At 46.3% G+C, this 26,819-nt stretch overlaps 1 protein-coding gene across 2 annotated transcripts in view; it reads right to left on the bottom strand.

The window, feature by feature from the left end:
• Window positions 1–26,819, bottom strand: part of LOC137322562 (opioid-binding protein/cell adhesion molecule-like) — a 129,090-nt gene that overhangs the window by 26,174 nt on the left and 76,097 nt on the right. For both annotated transcript variants that reach the window (XM_067985479.1, XM_067985480.1), the window contains one exon: window positions 24,344–24,395. In XM_067985479.1, the coding sequence (XP_067841580.1) occupies window positions 24,344–24,395 (52 nt within the window). The remainder of the gene's footprint in view (window positions 1–24,343; window positions 24,396–26,819) is intronic.

Below are 26,819 nucleotides of genomic sequence, written 5' to 3'. Positions count from 1 at the left end.
CACACCAATGTGATTGACTTTGATAATGGCCGAGCAAATCACTCAGTTGTATCAAACTGTCATGTGCAGTAGTTCAAGAATTAGGTCCACCACCACCTTCTGTCATTGGCAGGGAGGGGCAATAAATGCCAGCCCTGCCAGTGACACCCACTTCTTCAGAATGAATAAGGAATGTTTTTTTATTTCCAGTTTTTAAAGAGATTATCACTTTGCTGCAGAGTTAAACGCAAAGTCCTGAAAGTCCATTCTTTGTATTCAACACCAAAACTGGTTATAACGGCTAAATTTCATCCAGCATCTCCCACTTACTTACAAATATAGTTCTGTACTGCGAACAGAGACAACAAAGCAGCACTAAATTAGCAGCCACCAGGGATAAAAGGAACTAAAATTGGAAAATAAAATAAATAAATATCAAAGCTATATAAATATACACATATGTAAATGATCCGGACTTTGGAATAAAGGGAACAATATTGGAAATTTTCTGATGACACCAAATTAGGATATGGCAAAATTGCAATGGAAGAATGTGAAAGACTGTAGATAGGCTAGCAGATGAGCAGATAGGTGTGCAGTGATACATTTTGGACATAAGAATAACAAAACAAAAGACATTGTAAATGGAAAGAATTTAACTGGAGTGGACAAACAGAGGGACCTTGGCGTGCAGATACACAGGTCATTAAAATAGCAATATAAATAGATGAGGTCGTAAAAAAGACAAACGGCATTCTTGGGCTTTGTATCTAGAGGCATAGAACACAAAGGGGGTAATGCTTAACCTGTACAAGACCTTGGTTAGACTGTAGTTGGAGCAATGTGTACAGTTTTGAACACCCCATTAAAAGAAAGATATAAAAGCAATGGAAAAGGCGCAGTGTAGATTCTCTGGGATACGACCTGGGATGAAGGGTTACAGTTATAAGAACATAAGAACATAAGAAATTGGAGCAGGAGTAGGCCAATCGGCCCCTCGAGCCTGCTCCGCCATTCAATAAGATCATGGCTGATCTGATCCCAACCACAAATCTAAAGAACACAAGAAGTCGGAGCAGGACCCGGCCACATAGCCCCTGGGCCCTCTCCGCCACCCACAGGGCATTGACCGATCCGAACTCAGCTTCATGTCCAATTTCCTGCCCGCTCCCCATAACCCCTAATTCCCTTTACTTCTAGGAAACTGTCTATTTCTGTTTTAAATTTATCTAATGATGTAGCTTCCACAGCTTCCTGGGGCAGCAAATTCCACAGACCTACCACCCTATGAAAAGAGATGAGAAGTTACAGCTATTTCATAAAGCTGAGAAGATTAAGATGTCATAGCATAGTATCATAGTAGCAAAGAAGGAGGCCATTCGGCCCATCATGCCTGTGCTGGCTCTTTGGTAGAGCTATCCAATTAGTCCCACTCCCCTGCTCTTTCCCCATACGATAGAGGCCTTAAAGATTATGAAGGATTATGATAAATAAATAATGATTGTTTCCTTTGGTTGGTGAGATGTTAACAATAGAGAACTAATTCAATATAATAAAGAATTAAAGGGGAGGTTAGATAAAGTTTCCTTACACAGAGGGTGATTAGAACATGGGATTCCTTGCCACAAACTGTTGTTTTAGTTGAGTCTATAAATTCTTTCAAAAGGTAATTAGATCGTTGCTTATAAAAGAAGAATTTTAAAGTTCATGGGAACAAGCAAAAGCGTACGTGGGTTCATTGAGAAAAAGGCCAGCACAGACTTGATGGGCCAATGGCCTGTTTTTATGCTGTAACGTTCTATGATTCTATTGTTAAGGATGATAGAAAAGAAAGAAAAAAATCTGCATTTATATAGTGCCTTTCACATCATAGACAATGAATTGTCTTAAAGTGTAGCTACTGTTATGTAAGCAAACATGGCAGCCATTTTACACACAGCAAGATCTCACAAACAGCAATGAGAAAATGATTGGCTTTTGCTGGTGGTGTATCGAGTTACAGCGAGTCTACAGCACATTCGGCCATTCGGCCCAATTGGCTTGTGCTGGCATTTATGCTCCATGCGAGCCTTCTCCCTCCCTACTTCATCTAACCCTATCAAGATACCCTTCTATTCCTTTCTCCCTTGTGTGCTTGTCTAGCTTCCTCTTAAATCCATCTATGTTATTTGCCTCAACTAATCCTTGTGGTAGTGCATTCCACACTCTTACCACTCATTGGATAAAGAAGTTTCTCCTGAATTCCTGACTGGATATATTAGTGACTATCTTATATTTATGACCTCTAGTTTTGGACTCCTCCACAAGAAAAAACATTTTCTCTGTGTCTACCCTATCAAACCCTATCATTATCTCTATCAGGTCATCCCTCATCCTTCACATTTCTAGAGAAAAGAGCCCCATCCTGTTCAAACCTTTCCTGATAAGTATATCCTCTCAGTTCTGGTATCATGCTTGTGATTCTATTTTGCTCCTACTCCAATGCCACTATATCCTTTTTATAATATGGAGACTAGAACTGTGCACAGCACTCCAAGTGTGGTCTAACCAAGGTCCTATACAAGTTTAATTCTATCCTTCTTTTCAATTCTATTTCTCTAGAAATTAACCTCAGTGCTTGGTTTGCCTTTTTTATGACCTTATTAACCTGCTTCGCTACTTTTAGTGATTTGTGTATCTGTCCCCCTAAGTCACTTTGCTCCTCTATCCCATTTATGTTTATGTCTTATGTGGCCTCCTTATTCTTCCTACCAAAATGCACCACCCCACACTTATCCATATTGAAATTCATTTGCCAATTACACGGCCATTCTGCAAGATTATTAATGCCTTCTTGTATTTTGACGCATTCTTCCTTTGTATTAACTACACCTTCCAATTTGGTGTCGTCTGCAAATTTTCAAATTGTACTTCCTATTCCCGAATCCAAATCATTAATGTAAATTGTGAACAACAGTAGTCTCAGCACCAATCCCTGTGGAACACCATTTCCCATCTTTTGCCAGTCTGCGGAGCTACCCTTAACCTCTACTCTCTGTTTTCTCTTTTGTCGCCAACTTGCTATCCATTCTGCTACTTGTCCCCTGACTCCACATGCTCTGACCATAATGAAGCACCATGGATGAATAAAGAGATAAGAGTAAAATTGAAAGTAAAGAAAATGGCGGGGAGCGGGCAGGAAATTGGACATGAATTTAGATTTGAGGTTAGGATCAGATCAGCCATGATCTTATTGAATGGCGGAACAGGCTCGAGGGGCCGATTGGCCTACTCCTGCTCCTATTTCTTATGTTCTTATGTTCTTATAATAATGAGTCTACAATGTGGTACTTTATTGGAGGCTTTTTGAGAATCCAAATATATTACATCTATTGCATTACCTTTGTTTACTCTTTCTGTTACTTCTTCAAAGAATTCAATAGCTTGGTCAAGCATGAAATCTGTGCTGATTACTCTTTATTACATTTTTGTTTTCTAGGTGTTTTTCTACTATGTCTTTCAGTAAAGATTCCATTATCTTTCCTACTATCAATGTTTTGCTAACTGGTCTATAGTTCCCTGGACTTGTTCTATCTCCCTTTTTAAATATAGAAATAACATTAGCTGTCTGCCATTCCTCTGGCACTATTCCCTTTTCTAATGAATTTTTATATATATATAATAGTGCCTCTGCTATCACGTTCCTAACTTTTTTTAATACTCATGAATGCATGGATGAGAGGATTTATCCTCTCTAAGTTTGATTAGTTTATCAATTATCTCCCCCCTTTCTATCTTAAATGTCTTTATATCTTTTTCGGTCTCTTCTTCTAATGTCATGCCACTTTGTTAGTCTCCCTGGTAAATATTGAGGCAAAGTAACTATTCAATATTTCTGCCATTTCGCTGTTGTTACCTGTGAGTTTATCTTGTGCAACCCTTAGTGGCCCTAACCATGTTTTTCTTTTGTTATTTATGCGTCTGTAGAATACTCTATTTTTTTTATGTTCCTTGATAATTTAATTTCATAGCTCCTCTTTGCTGTCCTAATTGTTTTTTTAACTTCAATCCTAACCTCTTCATATTCCCTTTTGTCATCCTCTCTTTCATTATCTATATACTTAGAGTGTGCCATTTTCTTTACTTTCAATTTTACTCTTATCTCTTTATTCATCCATGGTGCTTCATTATGGTTAGTTTGTTCTTGGTTTTTAGAGGAATATATTTCTCTTGAACTCTATTGATCACCGTTTTAAATATTACCCACTGCTGTTCTATCTCTTTGTCTGTCAAAAAAATATTCCAGTTTACCTTCCCTAGTTCCATTCTCATCCCCTCAAAATTAGCTTTTTTACTATCTATCACTTTGGTCTTTGTCTTTCTCAATCATATGTCTTTCTCAATCATTATTTTAAACCTTATTATGTTATGATCGCTATTGCCTAGATGTTCCCCTATGCTTACTTCTCTTATCTGATCTGGTTCATTTCCCATCACTAGATCTAGCAGTGATTCCTCTCCTGTTGGGCTTCTCACATACTGGGTAAGAAAGGAGTCCTGTACACACTGTAAACACTCCATTCCCATTTCCCCTTTCCCTACCTCTTCTTGCCAGTTTAGTTGGGGGTAGTTGAAATCTCCATGATTATTATTTGATGTTTTTTACTTGTTTCATAGATTTGCCTACATATTTCTTCCTCCACTTCCCTTCCACTATTAGAAATATAGAAAATTTATGACACAGAAGGAAGCCATTCAGCCCAGTATGTCTGTGCTAGTCGAAATAGAGCTACTCAGCTTAATCTCACTTTCCAGCACTTGGTCCATAGCATTGTAGGTTACAGCACTTCAAGTGCATCTCCAAGTACTTTTTAAATGTGATGAGGGTTTCTGCCTCACACTTTCAGATAGTGAGTTCCAGACCCCCACCACCCTCTTGGTGAAAAAAATTCTCCTCAGCTCCCCTCTAATCCATCTACCAATTACTTTAAATCTATGCCCCCTGGTTATTGATCTCCCTGCTAAGGGAAATAGTCCTTCCTGTCCACTCTATCTAGGCCCCTCATAAGTTTGTACACCTCAATTAAATCTCCCTTCAGCCTCCTCTGTTCCAAAGAAAACAACCCCAGCCTATCCAATCTTTCCTCATAACTAAAATTCTTCAGTCCTGGCAACATCCTCGTAAATCTCCTCTGTACCCTCTCTAGTGAAATCACATCTTCCCTGTAATGTGGTGACCAGAACTGTACACAGTACTCAAGCTGTGGCCTAACTTTTGTTTTATACAGTTCTAGCATAACCTCCCTGCTCTTATATTCTATGCCTCGGTTAATAAAGCAAAGCATCCCGTATGGCTTCTTAACAACCTTATCTACCTGTCCTGCTATCTTCAGGGATCTGTGGACATGTACTCCAAGGTCCCTCTCTTCCTTTCACCTCTCAGTATCCTCCCATTTATTGTGTACGTCCTTGCCTTGTTTGACCTCCCCAAATGCATTACCTCACACGTCTCCACATTGAATTCTATCTGCCACTTTTCCGCCCGCCTGACCAGTCCATTGATATCTTCCTGCAGTCTACAGCTTTCCTCCTCACGTGGCCACTTTTTGTATTATCTGCCAACTTCTTAATCATGCCCCCTACATTTAAGTCGAAATCATTGATATATACCACGAAAAACAAGGGACCTGGTACTGAGCCCTGCGGAGCCCCACTGGAAACAACCTAGATGGTCGGTAGAATATACCACTGGTGTTGGTTGGCCAGGACACCAGAAGAACTCCCCTGTCCCTCTTTAATAATGTCATCAGATCATTTTACATCCAGCTAAACACGGCCTCAATTTATTATCTCAGCTGAAAGAAAGCACCTGGGAGCAATGGGAGTCTTTCGGAAGGGAGATTGAGACCATACAATGGCAATATGTTCCCGTAAAGGTCAAGGGTGGTTCCAAGAACTCCAGGGAACCTTGGATGTCAGGGGATATACGAGAATGGATTAGGAAAAAAAGGAGGGCTTTTGGCAGATACAAAATGCTAAAGACGGAGGAAGCCCTAGAGGAGTACAAAAAGTGCAGGGGGATACTTAAAAAAGAAATTAGGAGATCAAGGAGGGGCCATGAAATAACACTGGTGAGCAAAATAAAGGAAAATCCTAAGATGTTTTATAAGTATATTAAGGGTAAGAGGATGACTAGGGAAAAAATAGGGCCCATCAGGGACAAAAATGGCAATCTGTGTGTGGAGCCGGCAGATGTAGGAGGGGTTCTAAATGAATTTTTTGCATCTGTTTTCACTATGGAGAAGGACGATGTAGACATAGAAATACGGCAGGGGGACTGTGATATACTCGAACATATTAACATCGAGCGGGAGGAGGTATTGGCGGTTTTAGCAGGCCTAAAAATGGATAAATCCCCAGGCCCGGACAAAATGTATCCCAGGCTACTGTGTGAGGCAAAGGAGGAGATTGCGGGGGCTCTAACACATATATTCAGAACCTCTCTGGCCACAGGGGATGTGCCAGAGGACTGGAGAACTGCTAATGTAATACCATTATTCAAGAAGAGGAGTAGGGAAAAACCAGGGAACTACAGGCCAGTGAGCCTAACATCAGTGGTAGGAAAATTATTGGAAAAAATTCTGAAGGACAAAATTAGTCTCCACTTGGAGAAGCAAGGATTAATCAGGAATAGTCAACATGGCTTTGTCAAGGGAAGATCATGTCTGACTAATTTGATTGAATTTTTTGAGGGGGTGACTAGGCGTGTGGATGAGGGTAACGCAGTGGATGTGGTATACATGGATTTCAGTAAGGCCTTCGATAAAGTCCCGCACAGGAGACTGGTCAAGAAGGTATGAGCCCATGGAATCCAGGGTGCCTTGGCACTTTGGATACAAAACTGGCTTAGTGGCAGAAGGCAGAGGGTGATGGTCGAAGGTTGTTTTTGTGACTGGAAGCCTGTGGCCAGTGGGGTACCACAGGGATCGGTGCTGGGTCCCTTGCTGTTTGTGGTCTACATTAACGACTTGGATATGAATGTAAAAGGTATGATCAGTAAGTTCGCTGATGATACAAAAATTGGTTGGGTGGTAAATAGCGAGGAGGATAGCCTCAGTCTGCAGGACGATATAGATGGGTTGGTCAGATGGGCGGAACAGTGGCAAATGGAATTTAACCCGGAAAAGTGCGAGGTGATGCACTTTGGAGGGACTAACAAGGCAAGGGAATACACAATGAATGGGAGGACCCTAGGCAAGACAGAGGGTCAGAGGGATCTTGGTGTGCAAGTTCACAGATCCCTGAAGGTGGCGGAACAGGTAGATAAGGTGGTAAGGAAGGCATATGGGATACTTGCCTTTATTAGCCGAGGCATAGAATATAAGAGCAAGGAGGTTATGATGGAGCTGTATAAAACACTGGTTAGGCCACAGCTGGAGTACTGTGTGCAGTTCTGGTCGCCGCACTACAGGAAGGATGTGATCGCTTTGGAGAGGGTGCAGAGGAGATTCACCAGGATGTTACCAGGGCTGGAGCGCTTCAGCTATGAAGAGAGACTGGGAAGATTGGGTTTGTTTTCCTTGGAGCAGAGGAGGCTGAGGGAGGACATGATTGAGGTGTACAAAATTATGAGGGGCACAGATAGGATGGATACTAAGGAGCTTTTTCCCTTTGTTGAGGGTTCTATAACAAGGGGGCATAGATTCAAGGTAAAAGGCGGGAGGTTTAGAGGGGATTTGAGAAAGAACTTTTTCACCCAGAGGGTGGTTGGAGTCTGGAACTCACTGCCTGAAAGGGTTGTGGAGGCAGGAACCCTCACAACATTCAAGAAGCATTTGGATGAGCACTTGAAATGCCATAGCATACAAGGCTATGGACCAAATGCTGGAATATGGGATTAGATTAGACAGGGCTTGATGGCCGGTGCGGACACGATGGGCCGAAGGGCCTCAATCCGTGCTGTATAACTCTATGACTCTATGACTCTATGACCTGCGACTCGGCAGTACTCCCTTAGTGCTATACCGAAATGTCAGTCTCGATTTATGTGCTCAGGTCCTGGAGTGGGGCTTGACATCAATAACCTTCTGACTCAGAGGCAAGAGTGCTACCATTGACACTACGCAATGGAAGTTAACTCTGGCAAAAGAACAAGGGGGGAGATGAGGACAGTTGTTACAATATGGAATGCATTGCCTGAAAGGGTGGTGGAAGCAGTTTCAGTGGTAACTTTCAAAAGGGAATTGAATATATACTTACAAAGGATATATTTACAGGGCTATGGGGAAAGAGCAGAGGATTGGAATTAATTGGATAGCTCTTTTCAAAAAGCCGACACAGGCACATTGGGCTGAATGGCCTCCTTCTGTGCTCTATGATTCTATGAAATGAACGAACTGATTAGATTGTTTGTGATTTATTGCTAATGTGCAGGGCTCAGATAAAGCTAAAGGCCACCAAAGTCTCAAACTATTTTGATGACAAAATTACAGAGAACTATCAAATTGAAAATAAGGCAATAGAAAGCCATAAACTGCTGATCGTCATGATTCCAAACACCACGCGATTTGAAGTTTACAAATTCCTTGAAGAAAATCCTGTGAAGCTTATTTTCCCAAATATTAGACAAACTAAGAATAAGTCTGATAGAAATTGTTGCATTAACCTTAAACTATTGGTAGGATCAGTTGAAAATACCTCCCTGAAATGTATAATGGATGCTTTTGGTAGGACATAGCCAAAAGGCAATCTATGGACGGAGTGATCCCAACCTTTCTTTTTGGGGATGGGCTGACTTTCTAAAGACAATGGACTAAGAGGATTGAATTCAGCTTTCCTTATTGAGTTACATGCTTAAATATGACACACAGAATCTAGTAAAGATGAAACAAGATCTATATAGAGCATGAGATTAAAAAAATGCAAAAACGGAGAGCCTTTCATAGAACCACAGAACCATAGAAAAGATACAGCACAGAAGGGGGCCATTCAGCCCATCGTGTCCACGTTGGCTCGAAGAACAACCAGGTGCCCATTCTAATCCCACCTTCCAGCACCCGGTCCATAGCCCTGCAGCTTACAGCACTTTAAGTGCAGGTCCAGGTACTTTTTAAAAGAGTTGAGGGTCCTTGCCTCTACCACCAATTCGGGCAGCAAATTCCATACACCCACCACCCTCTGGGTAAAAAAGTTTTTCCTCATGTCCCCTCTAATCCTTCCGCCAATCAGCTTAAATCTATGTCCTCTAGTTCTTGAACTCTCCGCTAGGGGAAACAAATACTTCCTGTCTACTCTATCTGGGCCCCTCATAATTTTGTACACTTCAATCAAGTCTCCCCTCAGCCTCTTCTGCTCCAAGGAAAACAACCCCAGCTTATCCAATCTCTCCTCGTAGCTGCAATTTTCAAGCCCTGGCAACATTCTTGTAAATCTTCTCTGCACTCGCTCCAGAGCAATTACATCCTTCCTGCAATGTGGTGACCAGAACTGTGCACAATACTCCAGCTGTGGCCTTACCAGCGTTTTATGCAGTTCCATCATTACATCCCCGCTTTTGTATTCTATACCTCGGCTAATAATGGAGAGCATTCCGTATGCCTTCTTCACAACCTTATCTACCTGTACTGCCACCTTCAGGGACCTGTGCACATGCACTCCAAGGTCTCTCACTTCCTCGACCCCTCTCAATATATTCCCATTTACTGCGTGTTTCCTTTTACTGTTTGCCCTCCCTAAGTGCATTACCTCACACTTCTCCCGGTTGAACTCCATTTGCCACTTTACCACTCACTCCACCAACCCATTGATATCTTCTTGGAGTCTACAGCTATCCTCTTCACTATCAACTACACGGCCAATTTTTGTGTTGTCCGCAAATTTGCCAATCACGCCCCCTACATTCAAATCCAAATCATTAATATATACCACAAACAGGAAGGGACCCAACACTGAGCCCTGTGGCACACCACTGGAAACGGATTTCCATTCGCAAAGACATCCATTGACTTGGTTCAGTTGGTTGTACTCTTGTCTCTGACTCATAAGGTTTGAGCTCGATTTCCGTTCTTTACTACTTAGTTTGGGCTGTTACAGCACTGCAGTACTGAGGGAGCCATGATGTAGAGATGCCGGTGATGGACTGGGGTTAACAATTGTAAACAATTTTACAACACCAAGTTATAGTCCAACGATTTTATTTTTAATCCCACAAGCTTTCGGGGGCTTTCGAGGGCTGCATTGCCAGAGAGATTAGATTTTGGATAAGACATTAAACTGTTGTCCATTCCAGTGGATCTAATAAGTATTAAGGACTATTTGTTAAATGCTAAGTGTTAAAGGCTGAGGGGCTAAATTTCCACCAGGATTCTCCTGATCATCTGCCATAGAAGATCTGGGGAAACCCTATAGAAATGTAAACTAATGGCGTAGGTCTTAAAGGTACCACATGAAAAAGAGCAAGCAGTGCTCCTGATGTCACGGCCAAAACACCTCCCTCAACCAAAAGCACCAAAAACTTATTAACTAGGGATTCGCCTCATTGCATTTTAAGTGACCACGTGCATAAAGTGCATAACAATAACAATATGTATTTATATGGTGCCTTTAACTTAGGAAAATATCCTAAGATTAAATCTTCAATCTCCCAGTGGGAGTAAGGAACGCATCTTGGGAATTCACAGGCACAGAGCTCGTGATGTTTCGCCCATTATGGCAAATCATGGGACGTGTGCCTGCGATTGATTCCCTGAGATGCCTTTTCTATAAGCACCACTTGTTGCTGGAAGCATTGGATCACAGAATGATCCCCTTCAATGTGAAGTGCTTTGCAATATCTTGGAGAGGTGTGATCAGGTGCTATGTTCAAAAACAGTCCTCGAAAGGGTTTTAACACAGACTGTCTTTCCCTTTTAGAGGCTGATTGACCTGTTGTATGTAACCAGCTTTTATTCTTAATCAGTCACTCACACAGCAGGTGGAGAAGTCAGCTACATGGGGTTGAAATTCCGCAAACAATTTTAAGGGGGAAGCAGTGCTGTGGGGTGCAACTTCTGCCTGGCACTTTGCCCAGCTGCTAAGCCCATCTAAAATTACAAGGATAGGGCTGTTCACATACTCGGTGGGCGACCTGCACCTGTTGAGGCACAACTGAGGCGATCCATTCCTCCACCCGTGAGGTGACGTAATGTCACAGTGGCCCACTGGCAATCCTGGGGATAGCCTGAGGCCCTTATCAGGAACCAAGGAACACAGGAACAGGAGTAGGCCATTTAGCTCCTCGAGCCTGTCCCGCCATTCAATGAGATCATGGCCTTAGCCCCATATCCCTTAATACCTCTGGTTAACAAAAATCTATCAATCTCAGATTTAAAATTAACAATTGAGCTAGCATCAACTGCCATTTGCGGAAGAGTTCCAAACTTCTACCACCCTTTGAGTGTAGAAATGTTTCCTAACTTCACGCCTGAAAGTCCTGACTCTAATTTTTAGGCTATGTCCCCTAGTCCTAGACTCCCCAACCAGCGTTAATAGTTTCTCTCTATCTATCCTATCAGTTCCCCTTAATATCTTGAAAACTTCGATTAAATCACCCTATAATCTTCTAAACTCCATTTAGAAAATACTCTGATTTACCCTTTTTAGGCCCAAAGTGGATGACCTCACACTTGCCTACAATGAAATCCATTTGCCACAGTTTTGTCCATTCACCTAATCTATTAATATCTCTGTGTAATTTTATGCTTCCATCTACACTGCTTACAATTCTGCCTATCTTTGTGTCATTGGCAAACTTGGATATGTGGCTCTCTATCCCGTCATCTAAGTCGTTAATAAATACAGTGAATAGTTGAGGCCCTAACACATATCCCTGTGGGTCTCCACGAGCCACATCCTGCAAATTTGAGTACCTGCCCATTATCCCTACCCACTGTCTCCTGCTGCTCAGCCAATTTCCTAACCAGGTCAGTAATTTGCCCTCAATTTCATGAGCTTCAACTTTAGCTAACAGTCTTTTACTTTATCGAACTTCTAGAAGTCCATACAAACAACATGCATAAACCTTCCCCGTCCTCTACTTTAGTCACCTCTTCACAAAATTCAATCAGGTTCGTCAGGCACGACCTGTCCTTTACAAATCTATGCTGGCTCTCTCTGATCAGCTGAAAATTTTCAAGGTGTTCAGTAACTCTATCCTTAATTATAGACACCAGTAATTCAGAATAGAATCATAGAATCATAGAATCGTTACAGCACAGAAGAACAATCCAGTTAGTCCTATTTCGCTGCTCTTTCCCCGTAGCCCTGAAAAATTTTTCTCTTCATGTACTTATCCAATTACTTTTTAAAAGCCACGATTGAATCTGCATCCATCACCCTCTCAGGCAGTGCATTCAGGCAGCAAAAAAAAGATTTTCCTCATGTCACCTTTGGTTCTTTTGCAATCACCTTACACCTGTGTCCTCTGGTTCTTGTCCCTTTCGCCAATGGGAACAGTTTCTCTTTATTTACTTTATCTAAACCTGTTATAATTTTGAACTGCGGTGAGGCGGCAGAGGCGGCGGACCTGCGAGGAAACAGAGGTGGAGAGCAGTGGTACTAAAGGTGAGCCCCGAGGGGGCGAGGGGCCGTACTAAAGGTGAGCCCCGAGGGGGCGAGTGGAGGTACTAAAGGTGAGCCCCGAGGGGGCGAGTGGAGGTACTAAAGGTGAGCCCAGAGGGGGCGAGGGGCCGTACTAAAGGTGAGCCCCGAGGGGGCGAGGGGCCGTACTAAAGGTGAGCCCCGAGGGGGCGAGTGGCCGTACTAAAGGTGAGCCCCGAGGGGGCGAGGGGCCGTACTAAAGGTGAGCCCCGAGGGGGCGAGGGGCCGTACTAAAGGTGAGCCCCGAGGGGGCGAGGGGCCGTACTAAAGGTGAGCCCCGAGGGGGCGAGTGGTGGTACTAAAGGTGAGCCCCGAGGGGGCGAGGGGCCGTACTAAAGGTGAGCCCCGAGGGGGCGAGTGGAGGTACTAAAGGTGAGCCCCGAGGGGGCGAGGGGCCGTACTAAAGGTGAGCCCCGAGGGGGCGAGGGGCCGTACTAAAGGTGAGCCCCGAGGGGGCGAGGTGCCGTACTAAAGGTGAGCCCCGAGGGGGCGAGGGGCCGTACTAAAGGTGAGCCCCGAGGGGGCGAGTGGAGGTACTAAAGGTGAGCCCCGAGGGGGTGAGTGGAGGTACTAAAGGTGAGCCCCGAGGGGGCGAGTGGAGGTACTAAAGGTGAGCCCCGAGGGGGCGAGGGGCCGTACTAAAGGTGAGCCCCGAGGGGGTGAGGGGCCGTACTAAAGGTGAGCCCCGAGGGGGCGAGGGGCCGTACTAAAGGTGAGCCCCGAGGGGGTGAGTGGAGGTACTAAAGGTGAGCCCCGAGGGGGTGAGTGGAGGTAATAAAGGTGAGCCCCGAGGGGGCGAGTGGAGGTACTAAAGGTGAGCCCCGAGGGGGCGAGTGGAGGTACTAAAGGTGAGCCCCGAGGGGGCGAGGGGCCGTACTAAAGGTGAGCCCCGAGGGGGCGAGGGGCCGTACGAAAGGTGAGCCCCGAGGGGGCGAGTGGCGGTACTAAAGGTGAGCCCCGAGGGGGCGAGGGGCCGTACTAAAGGTGAGCCCCGAGGGGGCGAGGGGCCGTACTAAAGGTGAGCCCCGAGGGGGCGAGGGGCCGTACTAAAGGTGAGCCCCGGGGGGGCGAGGGGCCGTACTAAAGGTGAGCCCCGAGGGGGCGAGCGGAGGTACTAAAGGTGAGCCCCGAGGGGGCGAGGGGCCGTACTAAAGGTGAGCCCAGAGGGGGCGAGGGGCCGTACTAAAGGTGAGCCCCGAGGGGGCGAGGGGCCGTACTAAAGGTGAGCCCCGAGGGGGCGAGGGGCCGTACTAAAGGTGAGCCCCGAGGGGGTGAGTGGAGGTACTAAAGGTGAGCCCCGAGAGGGTGAGTGGTGGTACTAAAGGTGAGCCCCGAGGGGGTGAGTGGAGGTACTAAAGGTGAGCCCCGAGGGGGCGAGGGGCCGTACTAAAGGTGAGCCCCGAGGGGGCGAGGGTCCGTACTAAAGGTGAGCCCCGAGGGGGCCAGTGGTGGTACTAAAGGTGAGCCCCGAGGGGGCGAGGGGCCGTACTAAAGGTGAGCCCCGAGGGGGTGAGGGGCCGTACTAAAAGTGAGCCCCGAGGGGGTGAGTGGAGGTACTAAAGGTGAGCCCCGAGAGGGTGAGGGGCGGTACTAAAGGTGAGCCCCGAGGGGGTGAGGGGCCGTACGAAAGGTGAGCCCCGAGGGGGCGAGGGGCCGTACTAAAGGTGAGCCCCGAGGGGGCGAGTGGAGGTACTAAAGGTGAGCCCCGAGGGGGCGAGTGGAGGTACTAAAGGTGAGCCCCGAGGGGGCGAGTGGAGGTACTAAAGGTGAGCCCCGAGGGGGCGAGGGGCCGTACTAAAGGTGAGCCCCGAGGGGGCGAGTGGTGGTACTAAAGGTGAGCCCCGAGGGGGTGAGGGGCCGTACGAAAGGTGAGCCCCGAGGGGGCGAGGGGCCGTACTAAAGGTGAGCCCCGAGGGGGCGAGGGGCCGTACTAAAGGTGAGCCCCGAGGGGGTGAGGGGCCGTACTTAAGGTGAGCCCCAAGTGGGCGAGGGGCCGTACTAAAGGTGAGCCCCGAGGGGGCAAGGGGCCGTACTTAAGGTGAGCCCCAAGTGGGCGAGGGGCCGTACTAAAGGTGAGCCCCGAGGGGGCGAGGGGCCGTACTAAAGGTGAGCCCCGAGGGGGCGAGTGGAGGTACTAAAGGTAAGCCCCGAGGGGGTGAGGGGCCGTACTAAAGGTGAGCCCCGAGGGGGCGAGTGGACGTACTAAAGGTGAGCCCCGAGGGGGCGAGTGGCGGTACTAAAGGTGAGCCCCGAGGGGGTGAGGGGCCGTACGAAAGGTGAGCCCCGAGGGGGCGAGGGGCCGTACTAAAGGTGAGGCCCGAGGGGGCGAGGGGCCGTGTTAAAGGTGAGCCCCGAGGGGGCGAGTGGTGGTACTAAAGGTGAGCCCCGAGGGGGCGAGGGGCCGTACTAAAGGTGAGCCCCGAGGGGGCGAGGGGCCGTACTAAAGGTGAGCCCCGAGGGGGCGAGGGGCCGTACTAAAGTTGAGCCCCGAGGGGGCGAGGGGCCGTACTAAAGGTGAGCCCCGAGGGGGCGAGGGGCCGTACTAAAGGTGAGCCCCGAGGGGGCGAGGGGCCGTACTAAAGGTGAGCCCCGAGGGGGCGAGGGGCCGTACTAAAGGTGAGCCCCGAGGGGGCGAGGGGCCGTACTAAAGGTGAGCCCAGAGGGGGCGAGGGGCCGTACTAAAGGTGAGCCCCGAGGGGGCGAGGGGCCGTACTAAAGGTGAGCCCAGAGGGGGCGAGGGGCCGTACTAAAGGTGAGCCCCGAGGGGGCGAGGGGCCGTACTAAAGGTGAGCCCCGAGGGGGCGAGGGGCCGTACTAAAGGTGAGCCCAGAGGCGGTTTCCAAATCCAGCTTCCGGGAGAGTGAAGCAAAAAGTATTTGTGGTGTGACGTCACCAAAAAGCAGGTAAGTGATTGGTTGGTGAGTATTTTCTTTCTCAATTTTTCTGAACTTATATTTTGTGGTTACTACGGTCTCTTTTTGTAGCAGGGACGACTGTTAAGCAGGGGCCCTTGAGTATATCACTTAATTCCAGTGTGATGGGTGGGATCCATTTAATTTTAATTTAATTTAAATCAATTAAAGGGTAAGTCATGGCAGGACAGCTCGGCCCCGTGGCATGCTCCTCCTGCTCTATGTGGGAAATCAGGGACACTTTCTGTGTCCCTGACGACCATGTGTGCGGGAAGTGTATCCAGCTGCAGCTACTGACAGACCGCATTGCGGCACTGGAGCTGCGGATGGATACATACTGGTGCATTCGCGAGTTAGTCACACCACAGGTAAAGGTTGTACAGGCAGGAAGTGAGTGGGTGACCGCCAGACAGAGTAATAGGTGCAGGCAGGCAGTGCAGGGGTCCCCCGTGCCCATCCCCCTCTCAAACAGATATACCTCTTTGGATACTGTTGTGGGGGATGACTTATCAGGGGATGGCAGCAGCAGCCAACTTCCTGGCACCATGGGTGGCTCTGCTGCACAAGCTGGGAGGAAAAAGAGTGGAAGAGCTATAGTGATAGGGGACTCAATTGTAAGGGGAATAGATAGGCGTTTCTGCGGCTGCAACTGAGACTCCAGGATGGTGTGTTGCCTCCCGGGTGCAAGGATCAAGGACGTCTCGGAGCGGCTACAGAACATTTTGGAGGGGGAGGGCGAACAGCCAGCTGTCGTGGTGCACATAGGCACCAACGATATAGATAAAAAAGGGGAGTTAGGAGGTAAATTAACAAATAGGACCTCAAAGGTAGTAATCTCAGGATTGCTACCAGTGCCACGTGCTAGTCAGAGTAGAAATAGGAGGATATTCCAAATGAATACGTGGCTAGAGGAGTGGTGCAAGGAGGAGGCATTCAAATTCCTGGGACATTGGAACCGGTTCTGGGGGAGGTGGGACCAGTACAAACCGAACAGTCTGGGCAGGGCCGGGACCGCTGTCCTGGGGGAGTGTTTGCTAGTGCTGTTGGGGAGGGTTCAAACGAAAGTGGCAGGGGGTTGGGAACCTGAGCAGGGAGACAGAGGAAAGCGTGTCAGGAAGGGACAGAAGGTATGGAGTAAAAGGTAAAGTGTTAAAAAAGGAAAAAGCAGGAACTAAGTGTCACAAAACATATTTGAAAGTTCTTTATCTGAATGCATGTAGCATTCGTAACAAAATGGATGAGTTAACGGCACAAATAACTACGTATGGGTATGATCTTGTGGCCATTACAGAAACATGGCTGCAGGGTGACAACGACTGGGAATTAAATATGCCAGGGTATTTAACAATCAGGAAGGACAGGCAGGAAGGAAGGGGAGGGGGGTGGCTATGTTAATAAAGGAAGGAATCACTGTAATACAGAGAAATGATATTGGGACAAAGGATCAGGATAATGAAACAGTTTGGGTAGAGATAAGGAATAATAAGGGGAAAAAAACACTCGTGGGCGTAGTATATAGGCCTCCTAATAGTTGCAACTCTGCTGGAAGAAGTATTAATCAGGAAATAGTCGGGGCATGTAATAAGGGAACAGTTATAATTATGGGGGATTTTAACTATCATATTAACTGGACAAATCAGATTGGGCAGGGCAGCCTTGACGAAGAATTTACTGAGTGCATTAGGGATGGATTTCTTGAGCAGTATGTAACTGATCCTACAAGGGGGCAAGCAATCTTGGACCTGGTCCTGTGTAATGAGCCAGCATTAATTAATAATGTCCAAGTTAAGGATCCCCTTGGAATGAGTGACCATAACATGGTTACATTCCATATCCAATTAGAGGGTGAGAAGGTTGGTTCTCAAACAAGCGTACTGAGCTTGAATAAAGGAGACTATGATGGTATGAGAGCGGAATTGATTAAAGTGGACTGGGAAAATAGATTAAAGGGTAAGATGGTACATGAGCAGTGGTGTTCATTTAAGGAGTTATTTTACAACTTTCAAAAAAATATATTCCACTGAGGAAAAAAGGATGTAAAAGAAATGTCAGCCATCTGTGGCTAAGTAAAGAAATTAAGGATAGTATCCGACTAAAAACAAGGACATATAAGGTAGCCAAACTTAGTGGGAGGATAGAAGATTGGGAAATCTTCAAAAGACAGCAAAAAGTAACAAAAGGATTGATTAAGAAAGGGAAGATAGATTATGAAAATAAATTAGCAAAAAATATGAAAACAGATAGCAAGAGTTATATAAAAAGAAAAAGGGTGGCTAAGACAAACGTAGGTCCCTTAGAGGATGAGACCGGGAAATTAATGGTGGGAAACATGGAGATGGCAAAAATGCTGAACAAATATTTTGTTTCAGTCTTTACGGTAGAGGACACTAAGAATATCCCAACACTGGACAAACAGGGGGCTCTAGGGGGGAAGGAGGGAAATACCATTAAAATCACTAAGGAATTGGTTCTCAGTAAAATAATGGGACTCAAGGCGAATAAATCCCCTGGACCTGATGGCTTACATCCTAGGGTCTTGAGGGAAGTGGCAGTCGGGATTGTGGATGCTTTGGTAATAATTTTCCAAAATTCTCTGGACTCAGCAAAGGTCCCGGCAGATTGGAAAACTGCTAATGTAACACCCTTATTTAAAAAGGGTAGTAGGCAGAAGGCTGGAAATTATAGACCAGTTAGCCTAACATCTGTGGTGGGTAAAATTTTGGAGTCTATTATTAAGGAGACAGTAACGGAACATTTGGATAAACATAATTGAATAGGACAAAGTCAGCATGGCTTCATGAAGGGGAAGTCATGTCTGACAAATTTGCTTGAGTTCTTTGAGGACATAACGTACAGGGTGGATAAAGGGGAACCAGTGGACGTAGTGTATTTAGACTTCCAGAAGGCATTCGACAAGGTGCCACATAAAAGATTATTGCTCAAGATAAAGAATCACTGGATTGGGGGTAATATTCTGGCATGGGTGGAGGATTGGTTATCTAACAGGAAACAGAGAGTTGGGATAAATGGTTAATTCTCGGACTGGCAACCAGTAGCCAGTGGTGTTCCGCAGGGGTCGGTGCTGGGTCCCCAACTCTTTACAATCTATATTAACAATTTGGAGGAGGGGACCGAGTGTTACATATCAAAGTTTGTAGATGATAGAAAGATGGGAGGGAAAGTAGAGAGTGAGGAGGACATAAACAACCTACAAGGGGATGTGGACAGGCTGGGTGAGTGGGCAGAGATTTGGCAGATACAATACAATATTGGAAAATGTGAGGTTATGCACTTTGGCAGGAAAAATCAGAGAGCAAGTTATTATCTTAATGGCGAGAAAATGGAAAGTACTCCGGTACAAGGGGATCTGCGGGTCTGTGGAAATGCATAAAGAGATACCTGACCATATTAACTCTCTCTAATACATCTAACCCACGAATGTAGAAATGCATGATGGATATTTGACCATATTAACTGACCAGCTAATTCAATTTAAAGCTCACATAATAGTTTCTCATGAAAACACACAGAGAAGCACAATTGTGTAATTACGTTTCAGCCTTGGTATGTTGATAATTAAGTTAGCTGAGCAGGTGCTTAGTACCGTCTGGCCCCCCTAGCAGATAAGGGTATTGCTGACTACAAAAATATAATGAGAATACAGTTTCTTGAAAGGCCATGTGGCCTTGAGACTGACTTCAGCCCTACTGATAACCAGGACAGAAACGTGGGAAGGATGAGAATGCTCAGGCCTACGAGGCCTATGTGCCAAGATAAAAAAGGGCTATGGACGTTTGGAGGGGGCAGGCTCACTACTTGATTGACCAACAACCTGAGCCAATAAAGAATGTACGTGTATGCCCATATTCTATAGCAGGTGGGCATCGTTACTGAACTATATAAACATGAGCTGTTTCTTGAACTCAGCGAAGACGTAGCCTCAACCATTGTTTGGGGTACACTTCCACTTGTACAAGTTTCTTAATAAATTCTTGCTTGTCTGAATTAAGTGTTTGGGAGTTAATGCATTGTATATAATAAGTAATATTAAGTTTAAGTTCTCGACAAGTCAAAAAGTTAGTATGCAGGTGCAGCAGGTGATCAAGAAGGCCAATGGAATGTTGGCTTTTATTGCTAGGGGGTAGAATATAAAAACAGGGAGGTATTGCTGCAGTTATATAAGGTATTGGTGAGACCGCACCTGGAATACTGCATACAGTTTTGGTGTCCATACTTAAGAAAAGACAGAAGGTTCACTTGGTTAATCCTGGGGATGAGGGGGTAGACATATGAGGAGAGGTTGAGTAGATTGGGACTCTACTCATTGGAGTTCAGAAGAATGAGAGGCGATCTTATTGAAACATATAAGATTGTGAAGGGGCTTGATCGGGTGGATGCGGTAAGGATGTTCCCAAGGATGGGTGAAACTAGAACCAGGGGGCATAATCTTTGAATAAGGGGCTGCTCTTTCAAAACTGAGATGAGGAGAAACTTCTTCACTCAGAGGGTAGTAGGTCTGTGGAATTTGCTGCCCCAGGAAGCTGTGGAAGCTACATCATTAAATAAATTTAAACAGAAACAGACAGTTTCCTAGAAGTAAAGGGAATTAGGGGTTATGGGGAGCGGGCAGGAAATTGGACATGAAGCTGAGTTCGGATTGGTCAAGGCCCTGTGGGTGGCGGAGCGGGCCCACGAGCTGAGTGGCTGGGTCCTGCTCCTACTTCTTGTGTTCTTTAGATTTGAGGTTAGGATCAGATCAGCCATGATCTTATTGAATGGCGGAGCAGGCTCGAAGGGCCGATTGGCCTACTCCTGCTCCTATTTCTTATGTTCTTATGTTCAACCTTCTCTGCTCTAAGGAAAACAACCCCAGCTTATCCAGTCTATCCACCTGTCCCCGGAACCATTCTCGTAAATCATTTCTACACCATTTCTTAGGGCTTCACATCCTTCCTAAAGAGCGGTGCCCAGAATTGGACACAATACTCAAGTTGTGGCCAAACCAGTGCTTTATAAAGGTTCAACATAACTTCTTTGCTTTTGTACTCTATGCCTCTATTTATAAAGCCCAGGATTCGGTATGGTTTTTTAACGGCTTTCTCAACCTGTCCTGCCACCTTCAAAGATTTGTGCACGTGTATCCCCAGGTCTCCCTGTGCCTGCACCCCCTTTAGAATTGTACCGTTTAGTTTATATTGCCTCTCCTCATTCTTCCTGCCAAAATGTATCACTTCGCACTTCTCTGCATTAAATTTCATCTGCCATGTGTCCGCCCATTCCACCAGCCTGTCTGTGTCCTCTTGAAGTCTATTACTATCCTCCTCACTGTTTACTGCACTTCCAAGTTTTGCGTCATCTGCAAATTTTGAAATTGTGCCCTGTGCACCCAAATCCAAGTCATTAATATCAATCAAAAAAAGCAGCGGTCCTAATACCCTTGGGGAACACCACTGTATACCTTCCTCCAGTCCGGAAAACAATCGTTCACCACTACTCTCTGTTTCCTGTCACTTAGCCAATTTGGTATCCATGCTGCCACTGCCCCTTTTATTTCATGGGCTTCAATTTTGTTGACACTTTATCAACTTTCCCAATAACAGATGTTAGGCTAACTGGGCTATAATTCCCTCGTTTCCCCCTCTCATCTGTCTTAAATAACAGAGTGACATGTGCAATTTTCCAATCTGAAGGAACAGTTCCTGAATTGAGAGAACTTTGGAAGATAATAGTTAGGGCATCTGCAATGTTCTCACATACATCCTTTGAAACCTTGGGATGGAAACCATCTGGTCCTGGGGATTTGTCAATCTTTAGCACCATTATTCTTCATTACTGTTAATTTGCTTACATTAATTATGGTGAGTCCCCGTCCCTGATTCAAAATTAGTTTCCTTATGGTGTCCGGCATGCTATCCTCTTCCTCTACTGTAAATACCGACGCAAAGTAATTATTTAACATGTCCGCATTTCCTTATTTTCATTTACAATATCATCATTATCAGTTTTTAAGGGGCCACATTGCTCTTAACCACCCTCTTTCTCCCAATATAATTGTAAAATTTTTTTGTGTTGATTTTGATATCCCTTACAAGTTTCTTTTCATACTCCCTTTTTGTAGCTCTTACTATCTGTTTTGTCACCCTTTGGTGTTCTTTGTATCTCTCCCAGTCATCAGGACCAATGTTATTTTTTGCATTTTTGTATGCTTTTTCTTTTAGTTTTATGTTGTCCCTTACCTCTTTTGTCGTCCATGGCTGTTTTTTTTTGGCAAGTAGAGCTCTTGCCCTTTAGGGGTATAAACTGGTTCTGTGTCACGGTAAATTCTTTTTTGAACATCTCCCACTGATCTTCTGTTGTTTTACCCATTAACAGATTTGCCCAGTTTACTGTGGACAGTCTCTGCCTCATCCCATTGAAGTTGGCCTTACCTAAATTTAGAATCTTAGTAGCTTGGAAGATTGGAATTCAAAAAGAAACTTTAATGCCCACAAGAATGTTTGGGTGTCAGGTTTATAGTCAGTGATCACTCTGAAATCGATCACCTTGCATCTCTTTATTGGTGGAGGCTTCAGGAGGCCTAAAATGAAGTCCATGCCTGGTCACAGCATTAGAGTTCCCCTCGGTCTATTGGGACAAGCTGGGCCAAATTCCCGAAGTAGCCCAGGAATACCCTCAGACGTGCTCATGAGGTATATGCAATACAAAAAGGGAGCTGCCTTGAGAAGTGGTCTTCTCCCCTCCTTCCAGGATAATGCCACTTTTCCATCCTCCCCAGCCCCTGGGATTTCATAGTGGACCACCCCCACTATAGTCTTTTTTTTCATTTTTTTCCCCACTCCCCACCTCTCAAGTTATTGACTGGTCCCCCTCCAGTTCTCACTCATGTGGTTATCATTCATGTGTGAGGTTTGAATGTGAATTTCAGAGGGTTATTCAACAAGGGAGGGTATCACAGTCAGATCCAATCTCATGCCTTCACCTAACGTTCATATATGTGAACTTTGTAGCATGTCTTGTGGATTGCAATCAGGAGCCGGAGCCCTGGGTAAATATTCACTCCCTAAGTCAGGAGAACTTAGGCCAATTATAGCACCCCCACCAGTGGCTGAGATCTGCTAACTCAGCACAAACTCGTGACTGAACCAGCCATCTTCCTTTTCTGTATCAATAGTTAGTTATTGATAAACTCATGACACTGTTGGGGGAGCATCCCATTCAGCCTAGTCATTGAACCCTACCACGGTCACCCCATTCTCGCTGTGGTCTATCCAACTCAATCTTTGGTTTATAGCCCAAAAATGGAGTCTGAAGTCGAGTTTTACTCAACCCTAGCGCTGATTGAAGAATTAGGTGATAAGGATACTGTGCCCAATCAGTTTGCTGGCTATTAAAATCAATGGGCTGCAAAGCAGGCATGCTGACCTCCGCACCTGAATCTAAGACCTGATCCAGTGAGACTTTGGGGGTAATTTTAATCTAGCCTGCCCGTTTTACACTCAGCCTGATTTTACTTTCGATTATGAGAGATAATCTGTTTCTGGTGTGTTGATTGAGGGAGGAATGTTGGCCAGGACATTGGGAGAATTCCCTGCTCTTTCTCTAACGGTGTCCTGGGAACTTCTACATCCACCAGGAAATTCCGTTTATGATCTGCTGCTACCAATAAGTCAAGAAGTCCTCTATACGCTCAATGTCGTAGATTCAAAAATAGATGGTCACTTTAAATTGAAGGTAAGTAAAATAAATTCTTAACAATTCTCAATTTAATTCAGTTAGTTACCAGCATAATAATTGTATGGCCTTTAAAATGGAAAATGAAAATGACACTTGCATTCACTCACCTTCACCATTCGTGTCAAATCATTGAACTTCTTTTGGCACTGCACCCACATGCATGGTGCAATGCTCCTGGTGTTTATTTCCTGCGCCACAGCCCGCCAATGCCTGCGGAGCTGCAGTCTGGTGGGTCTCCGGCCACCCTGCAGGTACATGTTGGCCCTCCTTTCATCCATGCCTTCCACCAGGGCCTCCAGAGCATCATGAGTGAGTACTGGAGTGGGACCAGTCAATAACTTGAGAGGTGGGCAGTGGGAAAAAAACTGGAAAAAAAGACTATAGAGGTGGTCTGCTATGAAATCCCAGGGGTTGGGGAGGATGGAAAAGCGGCATTATCCTGGAAGGAGGGGAGAAGGTCGCTTCTCAAGGCAGCTCCCTTTTTGTATTGCACATGCTTCATGAGCATGTCTGAGGGTATTCCTGGGCTACTTCGGGAATTTGGCTCAGCTTGTTCCAGTAGTCCCAGGGGAACTCTAATGCTGTGACCAGGCATGGACTTCATTTTAGGCCTCCTGAAGCCTCCACCAATAAAGAGATGCAAGGTGATCGATTTCAGAGTGATCACTGACCATAAACCTGACACCCAAACATTCTTGTCGCCATTGAAGTTTCTTTTTGAATTCCAATCTTCCAAGCTACTAAGATTCTAAATTTAGGTAAGGCCAACTTCAACGGGATGAGGCAGAGACTGTCCACAGTAAAAAATGTGGTTTTTGAATGATTCTCACATCCTTGTTAGATAAGACATTCTGAGTTATGATATGACCTGTCGAGAAAGGTGACACCAGTGAGACCAAAAGTGATGTCGGCTTGTTCAAAGATCAGAGTTTCAGCTGTGATTCTGCCATTGTCAACGTGAAGCTAAAAGTGATGCCAAAGCTGAAACTCATGGAGTGAAGACAGGGCAGATTAACATGTAGCATCTGGAACTGAGTGAAAAGTAAAGAGTTACTACGAGGGTAAAACTGCATACAGACTGCATACAGCGAGCTAATTATTACCTGTGAGCGACCATTAGAGGGCCCATTCTGAACACTGCACTCCTCCTGGTTCCTGTATTTTGGAAGAATGTGGAAAACATACATTAACTCATTGATTCATCATTTTTAATGTGGAAAGTTGTAAAGAAAGAGATCTACTATGTGCCTGTCTATCAGTTTGTCTATTGATCGCTTTCCCTGTCTATCTAAAACAGAACAGGAATACATCCCAGGGTCACTCCAGCAGATGGCACTTCCTCTTCACATTCAATTCACCTGGGTCACAAAGAAGACATGACTTTGAACAATGGGGGAAAAAAATTGGATCAGGGTCCGTTTCAGGCGGGGGCAGCACATGATGAACTACCACCCCGTGCCCCATGGACCCTACACAGGCAGCACGTGAACTTCGTTCAGCCTGCTACTTACCATGAAATCTCCGTACAACCAGCGCTACCCAGAGAATGAGGAAATTGGAAATGAGGCGTGCACAGCGCACGTCATCAGCAGCCTGCACTACTTAAAGGTGCAGGCACATTTCAAATGGTAGGTACACAGCTTACTTGCAGGAGGGAAAGATGGCCACAAGAATAGTTGGACTGGCATGAGAGAGGGCTCCACACTTTTCGGATGATGTTCCGGAGGCCCTGGTGGAAGCCATGGATGAAAGGAGGGCCAACATGTACCTGCAGGGTGGCCGGAGACCATCCAGACTGCAGCTCCGCAGGCATTGGCAGGCTGTGGCGCAGGAAGTCAATGCCAGGAACATTGCACCACGCACGTGGGGGCTGTGCCGGAAGAAGTTCAACGATTTGACACGCCTGGTCATGGTGAGTGAATGCAAGTGTCAAGTGGCACATCCTACCAACTGCACCATTGCTCCACGCATCGCACTCCCCGTCACCCACCCACCCACAAACACTGCCCATCCATACACAATGCTGCACTCGGCATGCTGCATCTCACCCGCACAAAGTACCACACTTGCAGGCCACACAACCATCACTCACAAGGCACACAAAGTGGCAGCTATTTGACCATGACAGGCACATCGCCCACACACCTTGCAGGACAGTCACTGACACAGTGTCCTCTGTCTTGCAGGAGAAGGTGGCGTATAACACATGGCAACAGGAGAGACCTGAGGGTGGACGGGCATGTTTATATGTCCTCACCCCTCTAGAGGAGACATTGCTCAGGATCATTGGGCGGGCCGCTGCTGCAGCATTCACAACATGCCATGCTGGAGGTCCCGATGAAAGGGGTCTCTGCATATCTAATGCTCCTTCTCCTTTTCCACATCTCCCTCCTCCCATAATCTTTTCTGACTCACATGCTGCACATGCTGTCAGCGCACACCTCTTACTTGCTCCTCTCCTCACTCCACAACTCAACCTGTTTCCCTTTGTCAGTGCAGATACCCCAAGAACATGTGGCAGCACCATCCGAGGAGGAGGAGGAGGAGGAGGACACTGAAGCCACACCGTCACTCGATCTGACACTTGCTTCCACCAGCTCAGAGACTGATAATGCTCCTCCTTTAGAGGTTAGGTTAGAGGTGAGACACCGAGCACAAGTGCGCAGGAGCCGGGGCGGGGGGAATGGATACCACAAGTGCCAGCTCGCCGGAGGGCGAGGTTGCTCACTAGTTCTGCTGCAGAGGAGTCAGATGAGGACTTTGATGGACCAGGCTACGGAAGATGGCTGATGGGCGCACACCACTAAATGCTTGGGGCACTGGAAAACCTGCCAGAAAGCCTGCGCACAATGAAAAGGGGCATGGAGGGGTCCAGCTCCAACTTGGCACAGGGCTTTGTGCAGAGCTTGGAGCCCATCCTTTCCAACATGGAATGGGTGGTCACTTCCATTAGTGCACCTGTGGAACCCACCATGATGCAGTGTCTGATGACTGATGTCACAGCTTCCATTGCAGCACAAACATCTGCCATCCAAGGTCTGACTGCTGCATTTGCAGCTCAGACTACTGCCTTGGAAGCTCAGACTGCTGCTATCGTGGCTCTGGGGACCACTGTGGAGCGGGGCTTCCAGGGTATCGCAGCACTCCAGCAATCCGTTCTCCAGCTGATCACCAGGATTGCTGAGGCGCCGCCCTGGGAGAGTGGCAGTGGCGCCATGGCAGTCGGACCTACTGTCCTCTCTCAGGACGAGAGCATTCCTGCTCCCACCCCTGCCACTCCGCCAGTGCCCCTGTTGTTGCCTCTCAGCCAGCCAGGCCAGACTGCTGCAGCCCATGCTGAGTTGCTGCAGTCTGAAGCCGGGCCTTCCAGACCCAGAGCTGCTCGAGGTCGTCCTCCAAGGCCATCTGCACGTTCCTCCATTGAAGGCCAGCAGCCTCCCACCACCCATGCTCCAGCCACTGGGGAAGCACCTCGTAGGAGCACTAGGATAGGTAAAGGCACACGGACAACAGGCACTAAGGGAATGCACAAGGGTGAATAGTTCTGTTATTTTTGCATAATTTTATTTATTCATTGAT

Source organism: Heptranchias perlo, chromosome 6 (genome assembly GCF_035084215.1).
Source record: "Heptranchias perlo isolate sHepPer1 chromosome 6, sHepPer1.hap1, whole genome shotgun sequence".
Lineage (NCBI taxonomy): Eukaryota > Metazoa > Chordata > Chondrichthyes > Hexanchiformes > Hexanchidae > Heptranchias > Heptranchias perlo.
This window is presented reverse-complemented; position numbering and strand designations above follow the sequence as displayed.